This window comes from Ambystoma mexicanum, chromosome 6p, assembly GCF_040938575.1.
Source record: "Ambystoma mexicanum isolate Mex_15411 chromosome 6p, UKY_AmexF1_1, whole genome shotgun sequence".
NCBI classification, from domain to species: domain Eukaryota; kingdom Metazoa; phylum Chordata; class Amphibia; order Caudata; family Ambystomatidae; genus Ambystoma; species Ambystoma mexicanum.
Window position 1 is genome coordinate 1173316434 of NC_090935.1, and position 19760 is coordinate 1173336193.

At 44.1% G+C, this 19760-nt stretch overlaps 1 protein-coding gene across 1 annotated transcript in view; it reads left to right on the plus strand.

Annotated features, from left to right (window-relative positions):
* LOC138510277 (transmembrane channel-like protein 2-A) overlaps positions 1-19760 on the plus strand; it is a 1079160-nt gene that overhangs the window by 360537 nt on the left and 698863 nt on the right. Inside the window, exon 10 of the mRNA XM_069625812.1 lies at positions 12312-12459. Within this exon, the coding sequence (XP_069481913.1) occupies positions 12312-12459 (148 nt within the window). The remainder of the gene's footprint in view (positions 1-12311; positions 12460-19760) is intronic.

Sequence of the window (19760 nt, forward strand, 5' to 3'; positions counted from 1 at the left end):
TCATCAAACCTTTGAATGACCAGTGCAGTGGACCCGTCGAACCGGCTCACTGTCACATCATTCCAAGCCGAGACTTTCACCTGTTTGATCAAAGAATGTTATTGCTATTGTGGACAAACCTGAACTGCTGCCTCTTTAAACCCTGAATCGGGTGACCAAGGTCACCATATCGAACTGATGGAACAAAGCTTGACCCTCTGGTGCATCATGTTACTCACCAACCCGAAGCACTGGTTACCAACATTTCGAACTGACTCGATGCGACTCGATCCGATATGGGTGAACCATCCAAACTACTTGACCTAAATGCTGCACTACAATGCATCAAGCTCTCACTTCCAATTCTGAGAGCATAGCCTGATAAAACAGCCAGATTTCAGTCTCAGAAAGAGGAGGGGAACACTAAGGCATGGCGAGTCACAGACAGGTGTCAGCTCAAGCACAGTATATTTAATGAAAAATACTCTCTTCATTTTAAAGTCAAGTAATAGGAAATATCTGCAACAAGGCAAGTGCTTTACCATATAGGCACAATATGTAAACAGTAAAGTGTCTAAAAGAGACACAAAAACCGTTAAACTCAGTAGTAGGCACACTAGGTAAATGTAGACACACTAGGTAAAATGCATAGACTATTTTTGAGACTTTAAACGTTTTAGAAACAGTTCATAAATGTCAAAACCTTTCAAAATGACAGGTAAGTGATACAAATCTATACAATGGCTTTACAAAATGGTACATCCTATCAAAACATATGCAGAACCATTATCAGGCAAGTAAAGTTGTTGGGTACTTATAAGAGGGTTTGATAATTTGTAAAGGTGTTCTTACAGGTTGCAATAGAACTCGATTTGTAGGGAGCTTGCGGTTATAATTAAAATCTAGGAAGGTATTGCCTGTGAGTGCCAGGCACTACAGAAAAGTCATCCTTCAGTATGGTGAGACAAGTGGGCGCCCCATGTGAGTTAGAGGCCGAGATTTGATGACCAGAAGCTTAGAGATGCAAGGTTGCAGACGTGAAACAGAAGCTGGGTTGCAGGGTTGCAGGTAAAGCCATAACCCAAAGTCTTACTATCAAAATATGGATGAGATAAGAATAAATAGCACTTGGGCTAAACGCCTTCCTTTATAGTTATAATGGCTTGACAATCATTATCAAATGAGCTATTTATGTTCTGTAAATAAGATGTGCCGTATAATAGGGTGCCCTTTCTAACACAGAGGACCATCAATAAGGCTTCCAGTCATTAAGATGTGCAAGTTGCCTCTGTTTATACCACAAATTAATGCAGATTTCATTTCCCATTCAAATCACCGTTTGCTAACACAATGTTGCAAGGGAACTAAGAAGATATCTCACAATTTAAAAAGAAAGAAAAAAATATTTGTAGTTTCATGATTAGCACATGGTTGAACATTTTCAGCAACAACGACTAAGGGAATTCTAATAACACAAAGATGATATGCCCTAGAACCAGGTACAACGCCGAACTTCACCACCATGAATCCATTGGGCAAGGAAAACGTCAAACTTCTCAGCCTTCCCCTTACTGATCTACTTGCTTTGAGTAATCATTTCATAGCCATCAATACCATAATGTTCATACATGTTTCCTGAAACATAGCAATATCAAACCTATGGATCATCTAAATGCTGGCCCGAGCTGCGTGCCATCCAGAAACATTAACAACTCTTCCCAGGTCAATGTATTCACCTGGACAATATGTGTGACAGGATGATTAAACAGCAACATGCTTGACCAATGTTCGAGACATGCCTTCTGAAAGAGAAGACTTGTGGTGTCAACATTTTAGGGAATTGTAGTCGCCAATGGTAAATTATGTGAAACAGAGGATGATAACGGCTTGGACCTTGTGAGATATGTGTGCTGCTGTCATGGTAAAAGCACCATCCAACATTGATCCCTTGCCAATGGAATAGTGCTTCAAGAACAAAGACCGTAGCAGCAACGATGCTCACACTTAAAAGACCTCAGAAGATACCGCAGTAAGAGACCTTTAGAATCATCCTAGACAGCAAGGAACCATGGCAAAAGAAGTGAATTGAGACATGTGAGGACTGGACTATGCACACAGAGTGGCTGCTATAATGTTGTCTGATGCAAAAGGTGGATCAAAATTATTTTGAAATAGGCCCCATTCATTTTTCATGGGTCGCCCTTTCAAGCAGGCTGCATTACTCTTATTCAGACTTTGTTCTGAAGATCTAACAGGGAAATTAGCCAAGCGGGGCTGCTCTTCAGGTGAAGCTGCAACTTCCCGGCCCTTACAAGTTTGTGGCACTTCACCACCTTGGTCCACAGCAGGGTGTGGGTGTATTTAGGCCTGCTACAATCCTGCTTTTTCCTCTTTGTGTCCAAATCCTAGAAATGTCTCTTCTTTTGTGGAAACATAATTAGCGGGATATTTCATCGCTAGCTTTCACCCACCACTATATTGCATTGTCATTTTGTTTAACAGGCTTTAATGAGCCCCTTTCCACCACCCCTGGCCCCTTTTGTTACTCCTGCACAAAGCACCCCTGGTGAGAGCTACGAAAGAAATCTTCATTAACTCCTTGCCAAATAATGCAGTTTCAGGCATCAAGTTACTGGAGCATTTGTTCAGGAGTCGATCTCTCGTGACATTGGCTATGATCTGCTCATCAGGGTTCCTCCTAGGAGCAGGTTTAATAATAATGGCAGATTTTCATGGTGAGTTTTATGGTGGATACCTTCCGCTGTAATAAGAGCTGATATTATTACCTTTTTTATGGTCTTCTGTGCATCAACGCCAGGAAAGACAAAGACCTGAGTCAGCTCTGCTGGATTTGAACTTGCCAAGCTTATGTTTTCCCATGTCATTGTTGAATGCATAACCTATGCATTATCCCACACGGCCTGACCAGATAGAGCAAATCCCTGACAGGCAAGACTTAATGACTTTACAAGGTTTCTTGCAATAAAAGATCATTACTTGAGCAATATTACGCCAGCAGGGGGTCATTACGGGGCTAGCTAATATCCCGGGGCAATAGGTAACAAAGTCCCAGAGCACTACCTGGCATTGTATTGTCCCTCATGCCCATGTAATATGGCTATTAGTACCCCGCCACGATTCATTTTCATTTCTATTTTGCACATTAGTGAGTACAAAGCATTCAACATTTCAACATGAATAACGTTGAGTAAAATGTCTGGGCCTGACTGGCCATTGCATCTGGTCAGAAGCAACATCCCCCATTGGGCTCTGACATGACTCCACACCCTGCACCTGGGGCTCATCGCACACACCCGTTCAGAGGCTTCTCAATTGCTCCCGAACTCTCAGGAGTATCTGCTACATCGTCTTCATTCCCACGCACATACCTGTAGAACCCTGCCAGCCCCAACATGTAGTCATTAGAAAGGATCACAACACTCACCTGCTGTGTAATTATTTGTATGTTCACGAAAAATGGAAGCACACAAAAAGACGTGAAAAAAGAGCAAAACAAATGAACTCTCAATTGATATACCTGATAGATTTGATCTGGTGATTGATGGTTGTCTGGTAAGGAACCCCAAAAGTACACTCATTCATTTGATGAAAAGTGTTACCTCGTTAAAGAGGGAATTCAGTGCTACGTGTGCAAAGCACTAGATATTTAAAGCCTCAAACAGTAGAAAGAAACCAGCGGTTAAAAATTGGTTTACATGCCAGCATATTTTAACCGGATACGCAAAGATGATTGATGACAGAGTCAGTGGTGATAAGACCTCTAGTCTACTTTCATTTAACTTTACATGTGAGAATTTGATGAAACGTTCATATGTGTGGTGGGTGGCTGTCCTGGGGTGATCTCTTCTAATTAGTTCTTGTGCTACTTTGTCTTTTGTGCTGTCCTTGTTTGATTGTACATGTGGCCTACAGCTATCCAGATATTTGTTTCTTAACTGATTGTCTGAGACTATTTTGTGTTTTTCTACTAGATATATTCACGAAAGTCATTTGTCAATGTGTGATTATACAGAAAAGCTAAGATAAATGTGGAATTTACTCATTTACTTCTTGTGTATAATTCTGACAGATGTCTTTGTTATCTGAAAGACTGTTTATGAAATGTATTGTGCTGTTACAATTATCTGTCTAGTTGTATTTGTGTGTGTGTTTTTCAGTACAAAAAGTACATTTACACAATTATTACACAGATTGTATACACTCACATAAGTCATACACTAAAAGAAATATAAAATCAGACGTAAAAACAACAAAAAACTATGAAAATGCATCCTAACACACATGTTTACCATAATATTTACATCCACATTGGTTCGGAATCTTTAAAGGTGTTGGTGGTATTTACATAGAATACCACACTGGACTCCGTATTAACACAATATGAATCCCATCAAGATCAATCACCCTGTGCTCTGATACATTGGTTAGTTATGCAAAGATGACCATTAACATCCTAACCAAGGCTTTGTTAAGAGACACGTGGGAACCAGTCATGAGTTTACTCCATAAATCCTTAGATATGGAACATTGAACAGACAAATCGCCCCCGACTTTGGACTCTCAGGTCCAAGAAAGCAGGGCAGCAAATCACAAGATGAAATAGAGTCTCTACAGAATCCAGGCCGCATGCTCTGCACGTTCGTATTTCACTGGGAATGCCAGTCTTGGACCAAGGAACTCCAAAGGTAGGAAGACATTTAAATCTGAATTTCCAATACCAATGCAGAAATGTAGCTGAGGGAAACATAGCTAAATACGGTCTTCATTCAGTTAATGTTAGATACAAACATTCCTTATCGAATATAATTTTTGGTCTACCTAGACCATGGAGATCCATCGCTCCATCCTAATTTTTTATCTTTTTTTTTAAGGTGCCTTCTGGGTCCTGGCCATTCAGATCTACAATCGCACTGAGGTTTTTACATCGTCTCTTGCGTTTATTTAGATACAGATTTGATTCCTTTGAGACTAATGCCGTCACATAAAACCCAAGTGAGGATTTCCTTGCATGCTCTAATGCAGTTAATAGGGAAAGGCTCCTTCTGATGTACTGTGCCCACCATGAGGTCAATCCCATCTCCAATCTGATGGCACTGATTGGAACTGAGACCAGGAGCCCGAGCACGTGTTTTAGGATTTTGGACTCCAACACATGAAATAATTTCCTGTCACTAATATCCCACAATTCACAGCCATAAAGAATCATGGGGGTAACCTTAGCTGTGCAGAGCTCCATGAATGGAATTAGTGAGGAAGTGCATATTTCTTTTTGTGACCTTCAACAGTGAGCTACATGCACAAATCTTCTCATGCAGTCTTAATTTCAGATGTTCAATCTGTTTTTTTGTACCGCTATTGTAAAGCCGAAGTAGAAAATTCATTCTGCTTTCTGAAATGGATTATTAGTTTGTTTCCAGGCAAATGTAGAGGTTTTCCTGCATGTGGTGCTCACCATTACATATGCTTTTATGGAGTTCATCTGGGGGTGATTTGTATTCAGGTATTTTTCCACACCCATAATCTGATGCCGTAATCCCACTGGTGTATAATCCATTAGAGTTAAATCATCATGGAATGCCACTCATCCTCAGAGATGGCCATATAGGAACATAACCCCCACCCACTCACTACTCTTCAGCCACAAATTGACATGATACAGATTAAATAGTGTATGGGCAAGGACGCACCTGTGGAGCACCCCTTCTTCAAATAGATATTTCTCGATAGCTCACCTAGCGTATTCAACCTGACCTTGGTGGAGTTATTGCAGTACAGCAGCTGAATCAAACAAAGTAGATACAGGTCTATCCCCAATCTAGAGAGTATGAGCTATAGAAATGAAATAGCTACATTGTCAAAGCCTGAGGATGGGTCTATGGTGGCAACATAGAGTGATCGACGAGTAGCAGACCAAATATCCGTCAAGCAGGCAGTCAAGTCAAATCGAGTCCATTCACCACTGTCCTGCAGCCTCTCCTAAAGCCTGTTTGTAGCGGGTTTAAGAGACTGATCCCCTCCGCCCCTGTAGATAGTTTCCAGAGTAGTAGGGTGACAAAGATTTTATTTGTGGTGTCTATCAATCAGAGGGGGTGACAGCTAGAGGGATCTTACCTTCTGCCCTTTTTAAAGATTGGGATCAGTATCTATGTAGAACATGAGGACGAGCATGTGGAGCCCTTCACAATATGAGCGAACAGGTCATACAAGATATCAGCCCAGAATGCCGGATTGCTCTTAACTATGCCATTCGTCACCCCATCCAGACCAGACGCTCTTGAATTGTTTAATTTATTAATAATGAGCTTCATGTCAAGTTGATCAAAAGACGGGGACCAGGATGACGAACTGGTGTAAAATCGTACTCAGGGCATTACTGGTGTTACACTTTGCCTTATATTAATCGGTGAAGTACTCAACTCAGACCTCCTCCGAAACTCTGGAGGGTTGGGACTGGACTTGGTCATGATCTTTATTATTGAGTGTCCGTCAAATAGCACCTGTATCCTGGGTGAGGATTTTACTCAATATATCTTGATATTTTATGATATTTGTTTGATGTTGATATAATCTACACCACTTTCTGTAGTGTTGTTTTACCACCTTTTTCCCCTTGTTCACTTTCCTCCATTGTTTTGACCAGACATTTCTTCAGGATCCTGACTTCTTTCCTCATTTTTTTAATTTGTTTTATTCACTGTGTCGAAATGACTGTATTTCCAATGAAGCGAAAAATTGTGCTGGGCTATTGCACTGGCCTTCTTTGATCTTTTCAACTTTGATAGCAGATGTGGGAACTCCCCTGGTGCTGAGTATGTACATGTATCCCCCTCATTCAGATTGCTACACCAGTTAGACAAGGTTGCATTGACTTGCTTCGAGTTGGTGCTACACTGATCAACCCTCATACCTTGTCCCAAAACCACCAAAGGCCCACTGTTCATGAACTCAGCATCTACCTGCGGGCCCATACAACAGAGGGCTAGCTTTCACTATCTCTAAATTAAATACATCTTCCAGCCCAGAGTTCTTTAGAAATGTTTACTCTATAGTAGAGTTTGTAAAGGCATTGGAGCCTCCTGGAGAGACCCTTGAAAAAGTAGATTAATCTGTAGGAAGGCCCATCTGGAAAGACATTTGGACCAACACCACCCATTGTTATCTCTACCTAAGAAATACTTATTGGGTGCAACACTTAAGATGTTATCCAGCTCTTCCCACCCCCACCCATTGCCACACATTTAGAGTTGAAATCTCCAGCCAACACAACTGGACCATCAGGATGAGCAATGAACCAGTCATTTAATATTTTATCAATATCATGTATAGGAGTATCAAATACATGTGTATTGGATGTTAATTAGCAAGGTGAAGGCTTGTTGCTTCATTTTTCTGGTTTTCCCAAACCCTTATTATCAGCATGGCATCTGCATGTGTGGGTAGTCTCTCAATAGAATGGAACGTTTGGATTTTTACAGAAGTTATCAGCCCTCCCATAGACCTCCCTCTCACCCCTTTCTTAGATAATGAACAGTAGTTGAATGACCATTCCATACAGGACTAGTCCTGAACCACATCTCTTGTAGGAGGATGATCTCAAATGTTTCCAAGATCTTCTACATGTACTCAGTTAAATAAATTATTGTAACCACGCAAATTGCAGCTCAAATGATGAATGATCTCACTAGAAGCCTGGACAACTTCCTGCTGAGGCTGGCAGAGGTGTTACAAGCCAGTCCCAACTCGGAGATTCAGACTGATGCAGAATGTATCTTTGCTGATCTGCATCGAAGTGGCATTTCACCGTGAGGTTGGGCCTATGCTGATCTTTTGAGCTGGCCCCTCCGTGGCTTCCTTGATAGCACTCTAAACCTTTCAATAGGATTTCCTCATCCTGGTCGACCACTAACCTCTCAATCATCTTGGAGTGAAAGTGAATGGCACATTTCCTCAGACGGGCTCGATCAAAAAGATGGACAAACCTTAAGTCCAGGGATCAAATCAAACTTAGCTCTGGAATAGAACTGAAAAGAGCCAGCAATCTTGGTTGATTTAGAGGAATATCCCAATTGTCGTCGAACATAGATTCAAAAATTTGAATTTTCTCATCGTTCTTCGATAGTCCAATCTGAACAGTAGGAATGTAAGCTTTTGGATCATTTGCTGTCTTGTGCGGCGAAGGTGGCCTACCATCACTCACCTGCTGGGTATCTTTAATTAGCATTGTTTCATCGGATGTCTGCTTTACCTGTGAAAATCCACAGTCAGTATTAGCCTTTCTATTTCCCAGCCACCCTCTCTGGTTGAATAACTCCACAGAGGTTCCTCTCTGGGACCTTCCAGCAACAGCCTTCAGCACACGACTTGCCACCTCAGGCAGACCCCTCTTGGGGCCCCTCTTGATTTTATTAAGAGTTTACACCAGCCTCAGTGCAACAGGGGGATAGAGTGTCACTTGAAACTGTCTCAACCTGCTTCTCCACACTGAAACCAGTCGGAGTTGCAGTACTCACCGCACTCAGTGTATTGTACGCTGCTGGCTCCCTTTCGCAGAGCTTTGGGTAGTGGTTTTCTTTAGAAGCTGTTTTATTTGCTACAGAAATAATTTTGCACAGGAACTTCCGTGACCACTTGTTCATGAATTTCGACTACATTTTCATGTTTTTAGACATGATTTTCTTTGGAACATTTAGAGTGACCTGATTATTCACGGATTGATCACCCGATATTGCATCCTCTGATTGCGCATCTTGAGTAGTTGCATTTCCTCCCTGCACTGGCTCTTTAAGTTTCACTGCCTGTGTCGATGTTAAGCTAGGCAGACTGCGGATCAGGGAGTCACTGACTCGCCTGTGCAACTTATCTCATTAAGTGCAACTGAGTTCATTCTGACTTCGTGAGCTACTGTGTCATAGAGGCAAATAAATTATTGCATTATAAATGTAGTGCTTCAGTGAACTTGCACCTGCCTCCGATATATCATGGGCATTGGAGTCATCCCCTAGAAACGGTGGGGACATTCACTCCCTTGTTAAACAGCTGTCATTTGGAATACAAGTTGCAGATATTAATGTGTCCATGATTATTTTATCAAGCACAATTAGCATTTTAAATAAACCCGGAGACACACTCAAACGGTCTCTTGTGCTCTCAATCAATTGGATTTCGTTTTCCAGACTTAAACAGGCAGGTATTCACATCATGTTCTACTTGGGAAAGAACAGGACCAGATATGTTGCAGTCCACGATATTCACGTTTGCAGCTCTCACCAAAGTATTGTCTGAGATCATACCCCCTCCCGCCGCCCCCCACACCCCGAATGGGTAGCCTGAGAGTATGTCTTCCGCAGTTTCTTGGGAAAACAATGAAGAGATTTTCCCCTAATCAATGCATGCAGCGGGCGTCTCTTGTGATGTCAATGTTTTAACCGTTTCAGGTTCAGATTAAGTACAATCTGTGCTCATGAGGTGATATCTTTTGGTTTTTCACCTCATTGTCAGTGTAGCGTGCTTAAAAATGTGGATGAAAGGGACTATTCCACCCCACAGTCTCCACAGCCACTGGGCAATTTGATGTTAAAAATAAAGCCCCGTCACAGCTGACGACGGCGGGGCTAAGTCACAAGGAGTGAACCCAAACGCTTTAATGCACTCACAGTCCTTCCAGAATAAACTTACTCCGGCGTGGTGGCAACAACAGCGGGTAGTGCAGATGCCACTCCTAGCACGGACTGTGCAGACTGCGTCACTCAGCTCACTCCGCCCCGCTTTGCAGACTCTCTGAGATTTTGAAAGATAGTCTGCCTCCAATTGCTAGCAAAGACAGACCAACAAACGGCAAAGCAAAGCCACTCCACTGCATAGACTGCTTCACTCAGCTCACTTCGCCTCTCACTGTGTCTAGTGCATATGCACCTCTGTTGAATTCATTTTGTCATACCAAAAACGAATGTTCTCTGATTAGATCAAAAGAAATGAAGGGTTTTCAAATAATTAACGATAAAACAAAGTAAGAATCCTTGGTTAAAAAAATGGTAAAGTAAAATGTCTGTACTTATGGGAAATTAAAGCTACTCTTAACTAAAAACAAAAAGCTAAGCAACAAGCCCCCAGAAACAGCAACATACCGCCAATGTGCAAATTATGAACAACCACACTTTTCATAATGCATTGCTGTGCCTGCTTCCATAGATTAACCCATGACTCCCCACTCCCAAACAGCAATCTTACCAGCTTCCTTGAGTTTACAGCCAAGCACTGACCTGCCATATAGGTATGTGACAAAAGCCATTTGCCTGTCTTCACTATTCACACTCCTGCGCGCCTAAGGTTGCTAGATGATTCCATGTTCCACTCCTTAACTGCACTGTTCATTCATTTTATCAAATTGATATTACCCAGGACTGTTAACCCTTCATTGCCAACTGGAAACCCAGGACTGGGGCATAGTTTCCCACAGCTCATAACTATACCTTGTCAGCACAACATTTCATCCCCACACGGCACATATCATTCCTCAGCCATTGATAGTGTGGCGCATTGATTGCAATATCCAACCCTAACACAGCGATGAGTGGTAAACTGCATGAGCACTGCCCCTGATTGTGATCTCTACAAGAGATGCAGGGTAATAACTCATTCCGAGACTCATTCGAGGGCCCTGCAACCAACAAGAGGAAACCTACAACCAGACACGTAGTTGGACTTGTACCGACTGTGACAACATACCAAGTCTGAAGCTACAGGCTGTGACTCGGGTGACCCTGATAGCCGGGCAAACCCCACCTAACCCATGAGGCAGGTCCAGGAAGGGTTATATTATGGTTGGCCCAGGCTCATCATCAGTCCATCTTGGTATTTACTCCAACCCTATGTGCACCAACACTTGCTGGAGGCATTGGAGGATATCATCTAATTGGGAGCACAGTTGTTTACCCAACCATATCAAGCCTAATATTCTTTAAGGGTTACGGGAGTTGTCATATCATCGGCATCGTAAGTTATTTGTGAACATTATCACACAAAAAGAAATGTCTGGATCAGTGTATGGGCAAACGTCAGTGGGCACAGGCTGGAATCAACACTGTAAGGCCATTTCCAAGCATGCTTACGCGTCCTTACAAAACTAGCACCCTTAAAAGCATAGGCAAATTGAGGATGCTCTGGAAGGACTGTAAAAGGAGAGCAGGGCAGACTATTTTTGTGACAGTAAGGATTCCAGACAGTGAAGTGGAGATTAGTGTGCTGTGCTGTGACAAAGAGGCCAGAGAGAGAGAGAGAAAGAGAGAGAGAGAGAGAGAGAGACAGAGACAGAGAGACAGAGAGACAGAGAGAGACAGAGACAGAGATTGAGAGAGAGACACAAGTGAGTGTGGAGGTGTAAGAATAAAGAGAACAGAGATGTAGGGAGGAGAAACGAGAGTGGAGAGGAAGGATGTAGAGTCAAGAGGAGAGAGAAAGGGATCGCCAAGAGAGGTGGAGGGAGATATTAAAAGGAAAGCTGAGGCAAAGGGGGTCAGAAAAATAATGGCCAAGAGAGGCAGAGAGAACAAGAGAGAGAATTTAAAACCGAAGCAGTGGAAGTTAGAGCATAGCGCAACATTGATGGGGAAAGAAGAGTGGTTGAGGAGGGAGGAAAGGAAGAGAGGAAGAAAAGTGACGATAGAAAGTAGAAATGGGGATATAGCTGGAAGGAGGAAGAGAAAAAGATTTGGCCTGACAATGAGGGCAGCCCGAGAATGTTCCATCCAAGTCTCACAGTCCTTGAGAAAACTGTGTATTGGTGAAGGAGAAAAGTAAGAAAGGGACAAGACAGCTTGGAAAAGGGAGTTTAGCTCTGACCCCCTATTCTGGCAATGCAGCAATTGCATTGGATATTTATGGCACATGTTACATAATAGGTACTGCCTGGAATAAACATCGATTTTTCTCTATGCTTTACTGTGAGCCAAACTCATAATTAGGTTTTTTTCAAAAATAGGAGGTATGTTTTTAATGTTACCACCGTATTCAAATTATTGGATCAAGCTAACCACCGACTTGACATCCCTGACCTAAAGCAGATCTCCTGTGCCCGCCTTGCAAGTCGCATGGGCTCCTCCCTGGAGCTGGACATGGGGGATTCCTGAGAGACAAAGGCACGTTCTTGGCCAAGCTGAGCCTGTATGTCTCAATATTAGCCAGATGTGCATGACAAGTAAAATATAATTGTGAAAGAAATGCTGGCATTTCCTGGAGATTCAGCAAATTGTAGCTCTGATTCACTGTCATGGTTAATTGCTAGCAGTATCTCACTGGAACGTATCACTTTACAGAATGGCCAAGAATGCCAATGAGAACACAGGAGATGGGGATGATGGACAGTATGGATTCAGTTGGAAAATGTTCACAAGTTGGGATTACCTTATCGGCAATCCCGAAACAGCAGACAACAAGTTTGCGTCTATTGCAACCAGCTTTAAGGTAAGGACCACACATGTCATTGTTAATTAGGAGGTTCTGGGAAATTCTTGATTTATTGTTGCATTTAAAATAGCTTTTATTGAAAACGCAGATCATGCATCAGAACCGAGGCAAGGCCTTTACCAGCAAGTCAATAATATTATGTAAAGTGTAAAATAGTCACAGCAACGTAAGTCGAACGCTTGAGCAGAAATAGGCCTGTGGTAGATAGATTTAGAAATTAATCTAAGAACTTTGAAATGCAGGGAAATAACTGGCCATAACAAGAAAGCTCTTTTACGCAAAAATCATAAAAACTGACAGCAGTTCAACAATGAAGTGCAAGGTGCAAAGTGATAACTGCTGAACCCATATGCATGCATACATTCTTGCCAGCCCAATACCCTCACCCAGAATAAATTGGCTCACACATTGTTTGTCAAGTGTTGGCAATAAAGGCCGTAGGTTTTTGTTGTACAGATATGGTTATGGAGATATCAATAATCACATATCATGATGGTAACATACTTGGGCACCGGGTCTTGGGGTTACCCCCCTCTGGCCGTGCCACCTTCTTATGTCCCACGACTTGTTGTGGGCACCGTACAGTGTCTTGTACTTTTTTTCCTTTGTTCTTCTCCCTTATTTGTAGGGTGGGAGGGTTTTGTGGTAAAGAAGCAAAGGTTTGGAAGGCACTGAGTAAACAGTGCACCTCCAGTGTGTTTGGGTCCCCGTTCAGGGTCCGCAAACTGTTTGTGTTTTCTCAGAGCATGCCGCTCTGTATTTATAAGACCCATTTATAAGACCCAGGGAAGCCCTGGGTCTTTGATATGTATATTAGTGAGGGCTGTTATGTTTCAACCCCCGGCCGGATAGCCGACTATCTGGCCCCCTGGAGGGGGCAGGTCTTTGAACCTGATCCCTGCCTGCCTGTTGGTTTCCTTAGGTGCTTAGCACCTTGCTGCGTGAAGGGTGAGGTGATTGCACACACCTCACCCTTCCTCAGTATTTTGTTGCACAGACTGCGTGTCTCTCGGTCTTGGGGAAAGGAGAGGAGGGAGGTTGTGCTGCCCCTTTCCAGGCCTGCTGATGGTAACAGCAGTTACCCTGCCTCGCTTTGGTCGGCCCTGCAGCATTGCCCATAACTGCTGAACCCATATGCATGCATACATTCTTGCCGGCCCAATACCCTCACCCAGAATATATTGGCTCACACAGTGTTTGTCAAGTGTTGGCAATAAAAGGCTGTAGTTTTGTATTGTACAGATATGGTTATGGAGATAACAATCACATATCATTATGGTAACATACTTTTGGGCACCGGGTCTTGGGATTACCCCCTCTGGCCAGTGCCGCCACATGTGGGCAGGTTAGCGACTGACCACGTTCCCCCGAAAGTATCTCCTAATGGCAACCCCTGTAGGCTAGAGTTGCTGTAATTTCTCGAAATAAATGTTCCATGCCTTGGTTTGATAGATGGGTGCCGTCTTTGTGAAAAAGATCCGGGTCATCCAGTGTAATGGCTGGGTGCTTTATGAAGCCCAGAACCCTTGCTGTACAAAATATTTCCAGCCCCCTGTTAAGCTTTCTCCTAGAAATGTCTACAGATTTGTAGCATTTGGACCCTAGCCATTTCTTTCTGGGTAGGATGGCCGAGAAGTATATTTCCCTTCCCTTCCAATTGTGTGAAATGCCTGCTAGGGAGGCACACATGTCTTCAAATAAAATTCTCCTGCCAATGGGAACTATGTCATTGGCCCCTAGATGTATGACTAGAAATTCTGGTGGGTCTCTGTATGCTACCAGCTCTGCTAATGTTTCGTGGATTTCCGCCCATCGTAGGCCTCTGTAACCCCACCATGAGGAAATGGTGTTTCTGAAAGGTGGCCTTTCTTTGGTCTCCTCTGCCCATCGGCCCATCCTGAAGATAAAAGAGTAGGCGACTATCCATGCTGATTGGAGAGAGTTCCTCCCTTCGCCTGGTGTTTCCGTATGAAGGGGGGAGAAAGAAAAAATGAGGGCGGGTGGCTAAATTAGCTGTGGTCTGATGTATCTTTTGTAACAATCTCCTAAGTTTTTTAGTTGTTGAGCTAAACCTCCTTGCCATGCTGAAGTGGCGGCACCTATTCTGTAGGAGTGGGTGCCAAAACCTTTGGGGTCCCACCCTGTGTTGCTGATTGCTTTCATCAGCACCCCTTTGAATTGGTAGTGGCTTAGTGCCGATGAGTCCTTGTGGATTAGAAACCTCCCACCAACACTGGGTCTTTGTGTGTGATATAGGTTGGTGCTGCATACCGGGCAGTTTACTGCCTCATCAATGCAACAAATGTTGATAGTTCTTTTGGCCCCAGTTTTAGATTGTTGGATTTCTATGCTGACGCTCTCCTGTCTGACTCGGACTTCCATGACGCCCAGGCCATTGTTGGCCTTGGTGCTGAAAGCAGTGAGCTCTCCCACACGGAAAGCCCCGAAATATGCCAGAAAAAAGGTTGTTTTGAACAATAAGATCTCGTATGGATGCCAGCATATGGCTTCCAGCTGGTTTGTGATTTATACCAGTTTATTGAAATCCAGGGGGCGGCGGGTGTCTACCTGGGGTCCCTCTATTTTACCCCAACCTTTCAATGCGTAAGAAATGAGAGCGCTTTGAGTGGGGTCTGAATCACCCTGGATTTTTGAGAAATATGAGATTGCGACTAGGTGTCTTTTTGCCCAAACTCTCTTAAAGCCCTGGTCATGCGCCCATTTTAAAAAATATTTCTATGTCTTTAATTGCTATTAACTCTACATGGTTTACGCCTGTGGCTTTAAATACTGTTTGTAAGCACTTACTGTACTGCGCTGCGGTGGTGCTTGCCAGTGCTTTTCCTGCCATCTCTGTGAGGAAGCCTATGGAGTTGTTGGCACTCGTCTCTGAGGTGCGTGGTTCTTTTTGGACATCCCGGCCTTGGCTCTCTGGCACTGGCGTTCATGCCGTTATTTTGTTGGCACCCGTGATTGAGGTGCCTGTTTCTTGTTGGGCATCCCGGCCTGGGGATTCCCATTTTTTCCCAGCATTTTGCTGGTATGGGCGTCATCTGTTCCTGAGCGTGAGGTGCTAGCTCCCGGAATCTTGGCCGCTGAAAGAGAGATAAAGCATCTGCAATGTTATTATCCGTCCCAGCGATGGGCTTTGCTTTGACCACAATGTTTTCTTGTAGTGTGACTGCTGTGATCGCTCGTAGGACTTTTAGCACTAGCGGGCATTTGGTAGACCTTCTGTTTATGTAGCCTACCACGGCCACGTTGTCGCACGAGACCAAGAGTTCCGTGTTAGCTAGCTGCCTGCCCCAGATGTGTAATTTTAGCCAGATGGGAAATATTTCTAGGAAGGCAATGTTTTTAGTCCACCCTGCCTGTTGCCATGAGTTGGGCCAGTGTCCTGCCACCCACTCTGTGTCTGGTATGGCTCCAAACCCCTTGCTCCCGGCTGCATCGGTGAAAAGGACCCTTTTTGTCCATGGGTTCAAATGCGTTCACCAAAGTGAGGTCCTGTTATAATCTTTGAAGAAATTCCCCCAAATTTACAGATCTTGTTTCACCTCTGCGCCTAGTCGGATGTGTAAGTGGGGTTTGATGTATGATTTGATTTTTAGTTGCAGGCTTCTGGAAAATACCCTCCCTTGAGGGATTATTCTAGCAGCGGAATTGAGACTGCCTGCTAATGATTGAATTTCTTTAACTGTACCTTTGTCTTTTGTTGTCAGGGCTAGTATTTTCTCCAATAGTTCTGCAATTTTTGTTTTCGGTATCTTGCATAGTCCCTGTACAAAGTCAATTTCGATGCCAGAGAAAATGATGTTGGTGGCTGGTTTGGTCGTTTTTTCCCTTGCTAGAGGTATGCCCCACTGTGCGGCCATTCTTTCTAATTTCGCCAAAGCCCTGTTGCATTCCTCAGAATTTTCAGGGCCCATTACCATGAAATCATCGAGGTAATTAACTACTTTGGTCCCTGGTCTGTGTTTTTGGAAAGCCCATTGAAAATATGAGCTGAATTGCTCAAATAGGGCGCAGGATACTGCACACCCCATGGGGAGGCATCTGTCTACATACAATTTGTTTTTAAAATTAAAACCTAACCATTGCTGGGAGTCTGGATGGACTGGCAATAATCTGAAAGTGGATTCGATGTTTAGTTTGGCCATCAGGGCGTTCCTGCCACATTCCTGTATGAGTCTTACCGCCTCCTGGAAGTGTATGTAGGATACTGCGGATTCCGTGTGTGGAATGCCGTAGTTCAGTGATTGGCCTTTGGGATAGGATAAGTGGTGAATTACCCTCATGTTTCCTGGTTCTTTTTTGGGGACTAGTCCTTGTGGTGATATTAAGTAATCTTTGAGGGGCATGTGGTCCCAGGGTCCTGCTATCCTGCCTAAAAGATATGATACTATTTGGGGGTTATCCCTGGCCGACTTTAGGTTCAATGGGATGTTCTGTGACACTTTGCCCTTAAAAGGGATGATAATACCCTTGGAAAAACCCTGCCAGATTGCCTCGCTGGTTCCCCTTTCTGGGTAATTCAAGAGTGCTTCTCTAAAATTGGATGGGTTGATGGGAGTTTTGCCTGGTGCCAGGCCTGGGGTTGAAAAGGCGTGGTTGGTGCTAATCTTTTGAATTTTTGGTTTGGTGCAGTTGCTTGCTGTGTGATCACCGTTGCAGTTTGTGCAAGCGTGTTCGTACCAGCATTCCTTACCCCAGGTGCACTGGTTTTTCCCAAAATTCCTGCAAGGAATGTTGGCTTTTGTAGAGTGGTTCTTGTTTTGCTGTGGGTGTTAGACTTAGCCGCCCCTGGCTGGTTCTTCCGAAAGGGCTGTTGCCCCTTTTTGTGCTTCTCATTATCTTATTTCTTTTGTTATTTTTGGAGGAATTCTGTGAGGTCCCACTGGGGGCTCAGCATTTAACATGTATAAGTCATTATGGACCTCGTCCCATTCAATGTCTAGCCTCTCTGACATGCTTCTTCTAAATCTGATGTTGTATGCTAGCCAGGTCTTCCCTTTTTAAGCGACTTTCACTTCTCTTATTTTGTCCATGTAAGCCTATATTTTTCTGCCATCATGCTGTTGCTTTGCCCAGTTTGTCCCACTAGGTCCATATTGGGGGTTAACCATGCTTTTAGAGCACCTTTTGGGTCTGCCGTGGTTGCCGTTGGTGCAACTGTGGTGGCAGCTGTTGGCGTTGCTGACACCTGTGGCAGTAATGTGGTTGGTACTGCCATTGTTTGGATTGTTGCTGGTTCGGTGGGGTCATCAATATGGCAGGTTCTAGGAGTTTGTGTGGTTTGAGGACCCCTGTTCCCCTGTTTGGGATAATTGTTTCCCCCTCATTTCCCGTAATAATTGTTGCATTTCTGACATGTTCTCGCACAATTTCGCCAGTTTTTTGTTACCTTTTCTGGGGCTATCTGTCACTTTCTGTCTCTTTGACGGTGTTGTGACATCATCTTGGATGGGTGGCATGGTTATCCCTTCCTTTGGTCCTTTGGTAGGCCGTACATATTCTCCCTGACTCAAGCCCAACCGTAGTGTTCCGCTGCCTCGATGGCTGCCAGTAGGTGGGGTGATTTGGGTTTCTGTGCTGGTACGGTGGGTTCCCGTGATTTCCGTTTGGGACCCATGTTTCCTTTCAACCTGTTTTGATTAAAAGAAAGACATTTTTTGAAGAGGCTGTGTTTTGACCCTCGAGGGGTTTGAACCTGTGTCAGCAGTCTTTGCACAGATATCAAAATGAGCTCCCTGTTCACTGCGCAATTGCACCAGCTATCATGCACATTTATATTATTTGTGGATTCGTTGTGAGCTTAGAGAATGCTGTTTCCCGTTGGAGAAACTGTCTAATGTTGTCCCAAAATATTTTGATTTAGCTCAGCAAAAAACTGCCATGTAGTGGATTTTGGGCGCAGATTTATCTCTTGTGCCTGGTTCGCTTTCTGTGTAGTATGTTATGCCTTTTATTAGCTGTGACTAAATTGCCTGTCCCCGTTGTTGGCCTGGGCCTTAAAAATGCCCCAGTTGTTGTATGATGGACAAAATATATGCATTCTGCAAAAAAGACCCGTTTACAAAGTTCGTTGGCTTTGAAATAATGTTTCCCAGAATGAGGTTTCCCCGGTCTCTGTGCTTCAAATTTTGCAAAGTTTCTATGGAAATAGACGCGCAGCGCATGTTCCGCGTCTGCCAGGGGAGCGGCTGGCTGAGGATGTTTACTTTTGCTTACTCGCATAGGAAAACAATGTTTCTATTACGTGCTCGGCGCCCAGCGTGGCGGCTTACCTTGTAATTTGACCATTCTCCTGAAGACACCGCCTACGCCGGGCTGCACTGCAGGCTTTTCCTTCGTTTTTTTTGGTTGAGCAGAAGGCAAGGGTAGAGCGGTCAAGGAGGGTGGTCAGAGCGAGAGAGGGAAACGGGGAGCAGTTGTCCCAAAGTGAAGGATCTTACTGGTATTAAGGCAAAGATCATTGGAGGCGCCACAAACCTGAATCAAGGATAGACAGTCAAGGATAGACATGAATGAGTGAGGGAGAAGAGGAGGCTGGAGGAGAGCTGAGTGTCATCGGCTTAACATTGAACGTTCAAAGAGAAAGTGGAGATCAGGTGGGCAAAAGGGGCCAAATAGACATTGAAAGCCTGGGTGGGAGGATAGAGCCCTGGGGGACACCACAAGTGGAGAGAGAGGTGGATGAGAGAAAGGACCCAAGTTGGCCCTGGAAGAAACGGTCCAGGAGGAAGGTCAGCCACGCCAGGGCCTGATGCCAGATGCCTAGGCTCAACCAGAGTCAGTTGATCAGGGTGGCGTGGTTGACTGTGTCAAAAGTAGAGGAAAGGTCAAGGAGGATGAGGACAGAGGGAGAGCTGGAGTCAAGGATAGAGAGCAGATCATCACAGGTGTTCAGGAGAGCAGTTTCCATGCCTCTGGCAGCTCTGAATCAACACTGGTGGCCATGGAGGCAGCCAACAGATTCAGTGAAGAGAGTCAGCTGGGAGATGGCCATCTTTTCCAGGGGTTTGCCCAGGAAAGGAGTGATCAAAATCCGCTGATAGTTTTCCAGACATGTAGGATCGACAGAAGGCTTTTTCGGGAGGGGGTTCACAAGGGAGTGCTTGAGAAGAGAGGGGAAAAATCCAGTGGTGAAGGAATGATTGCAGAAATCAGCCAAGGCTGGAGCAAGGGTTACAATATGGTCCTTGATGGTTCTGGAAGAGCAGGGGAGCATCTGTTTGGATTATACATTCATAGATGGGACTTGTCTAGAGACATCATCAGGTGTTGTCAGAGCGAAG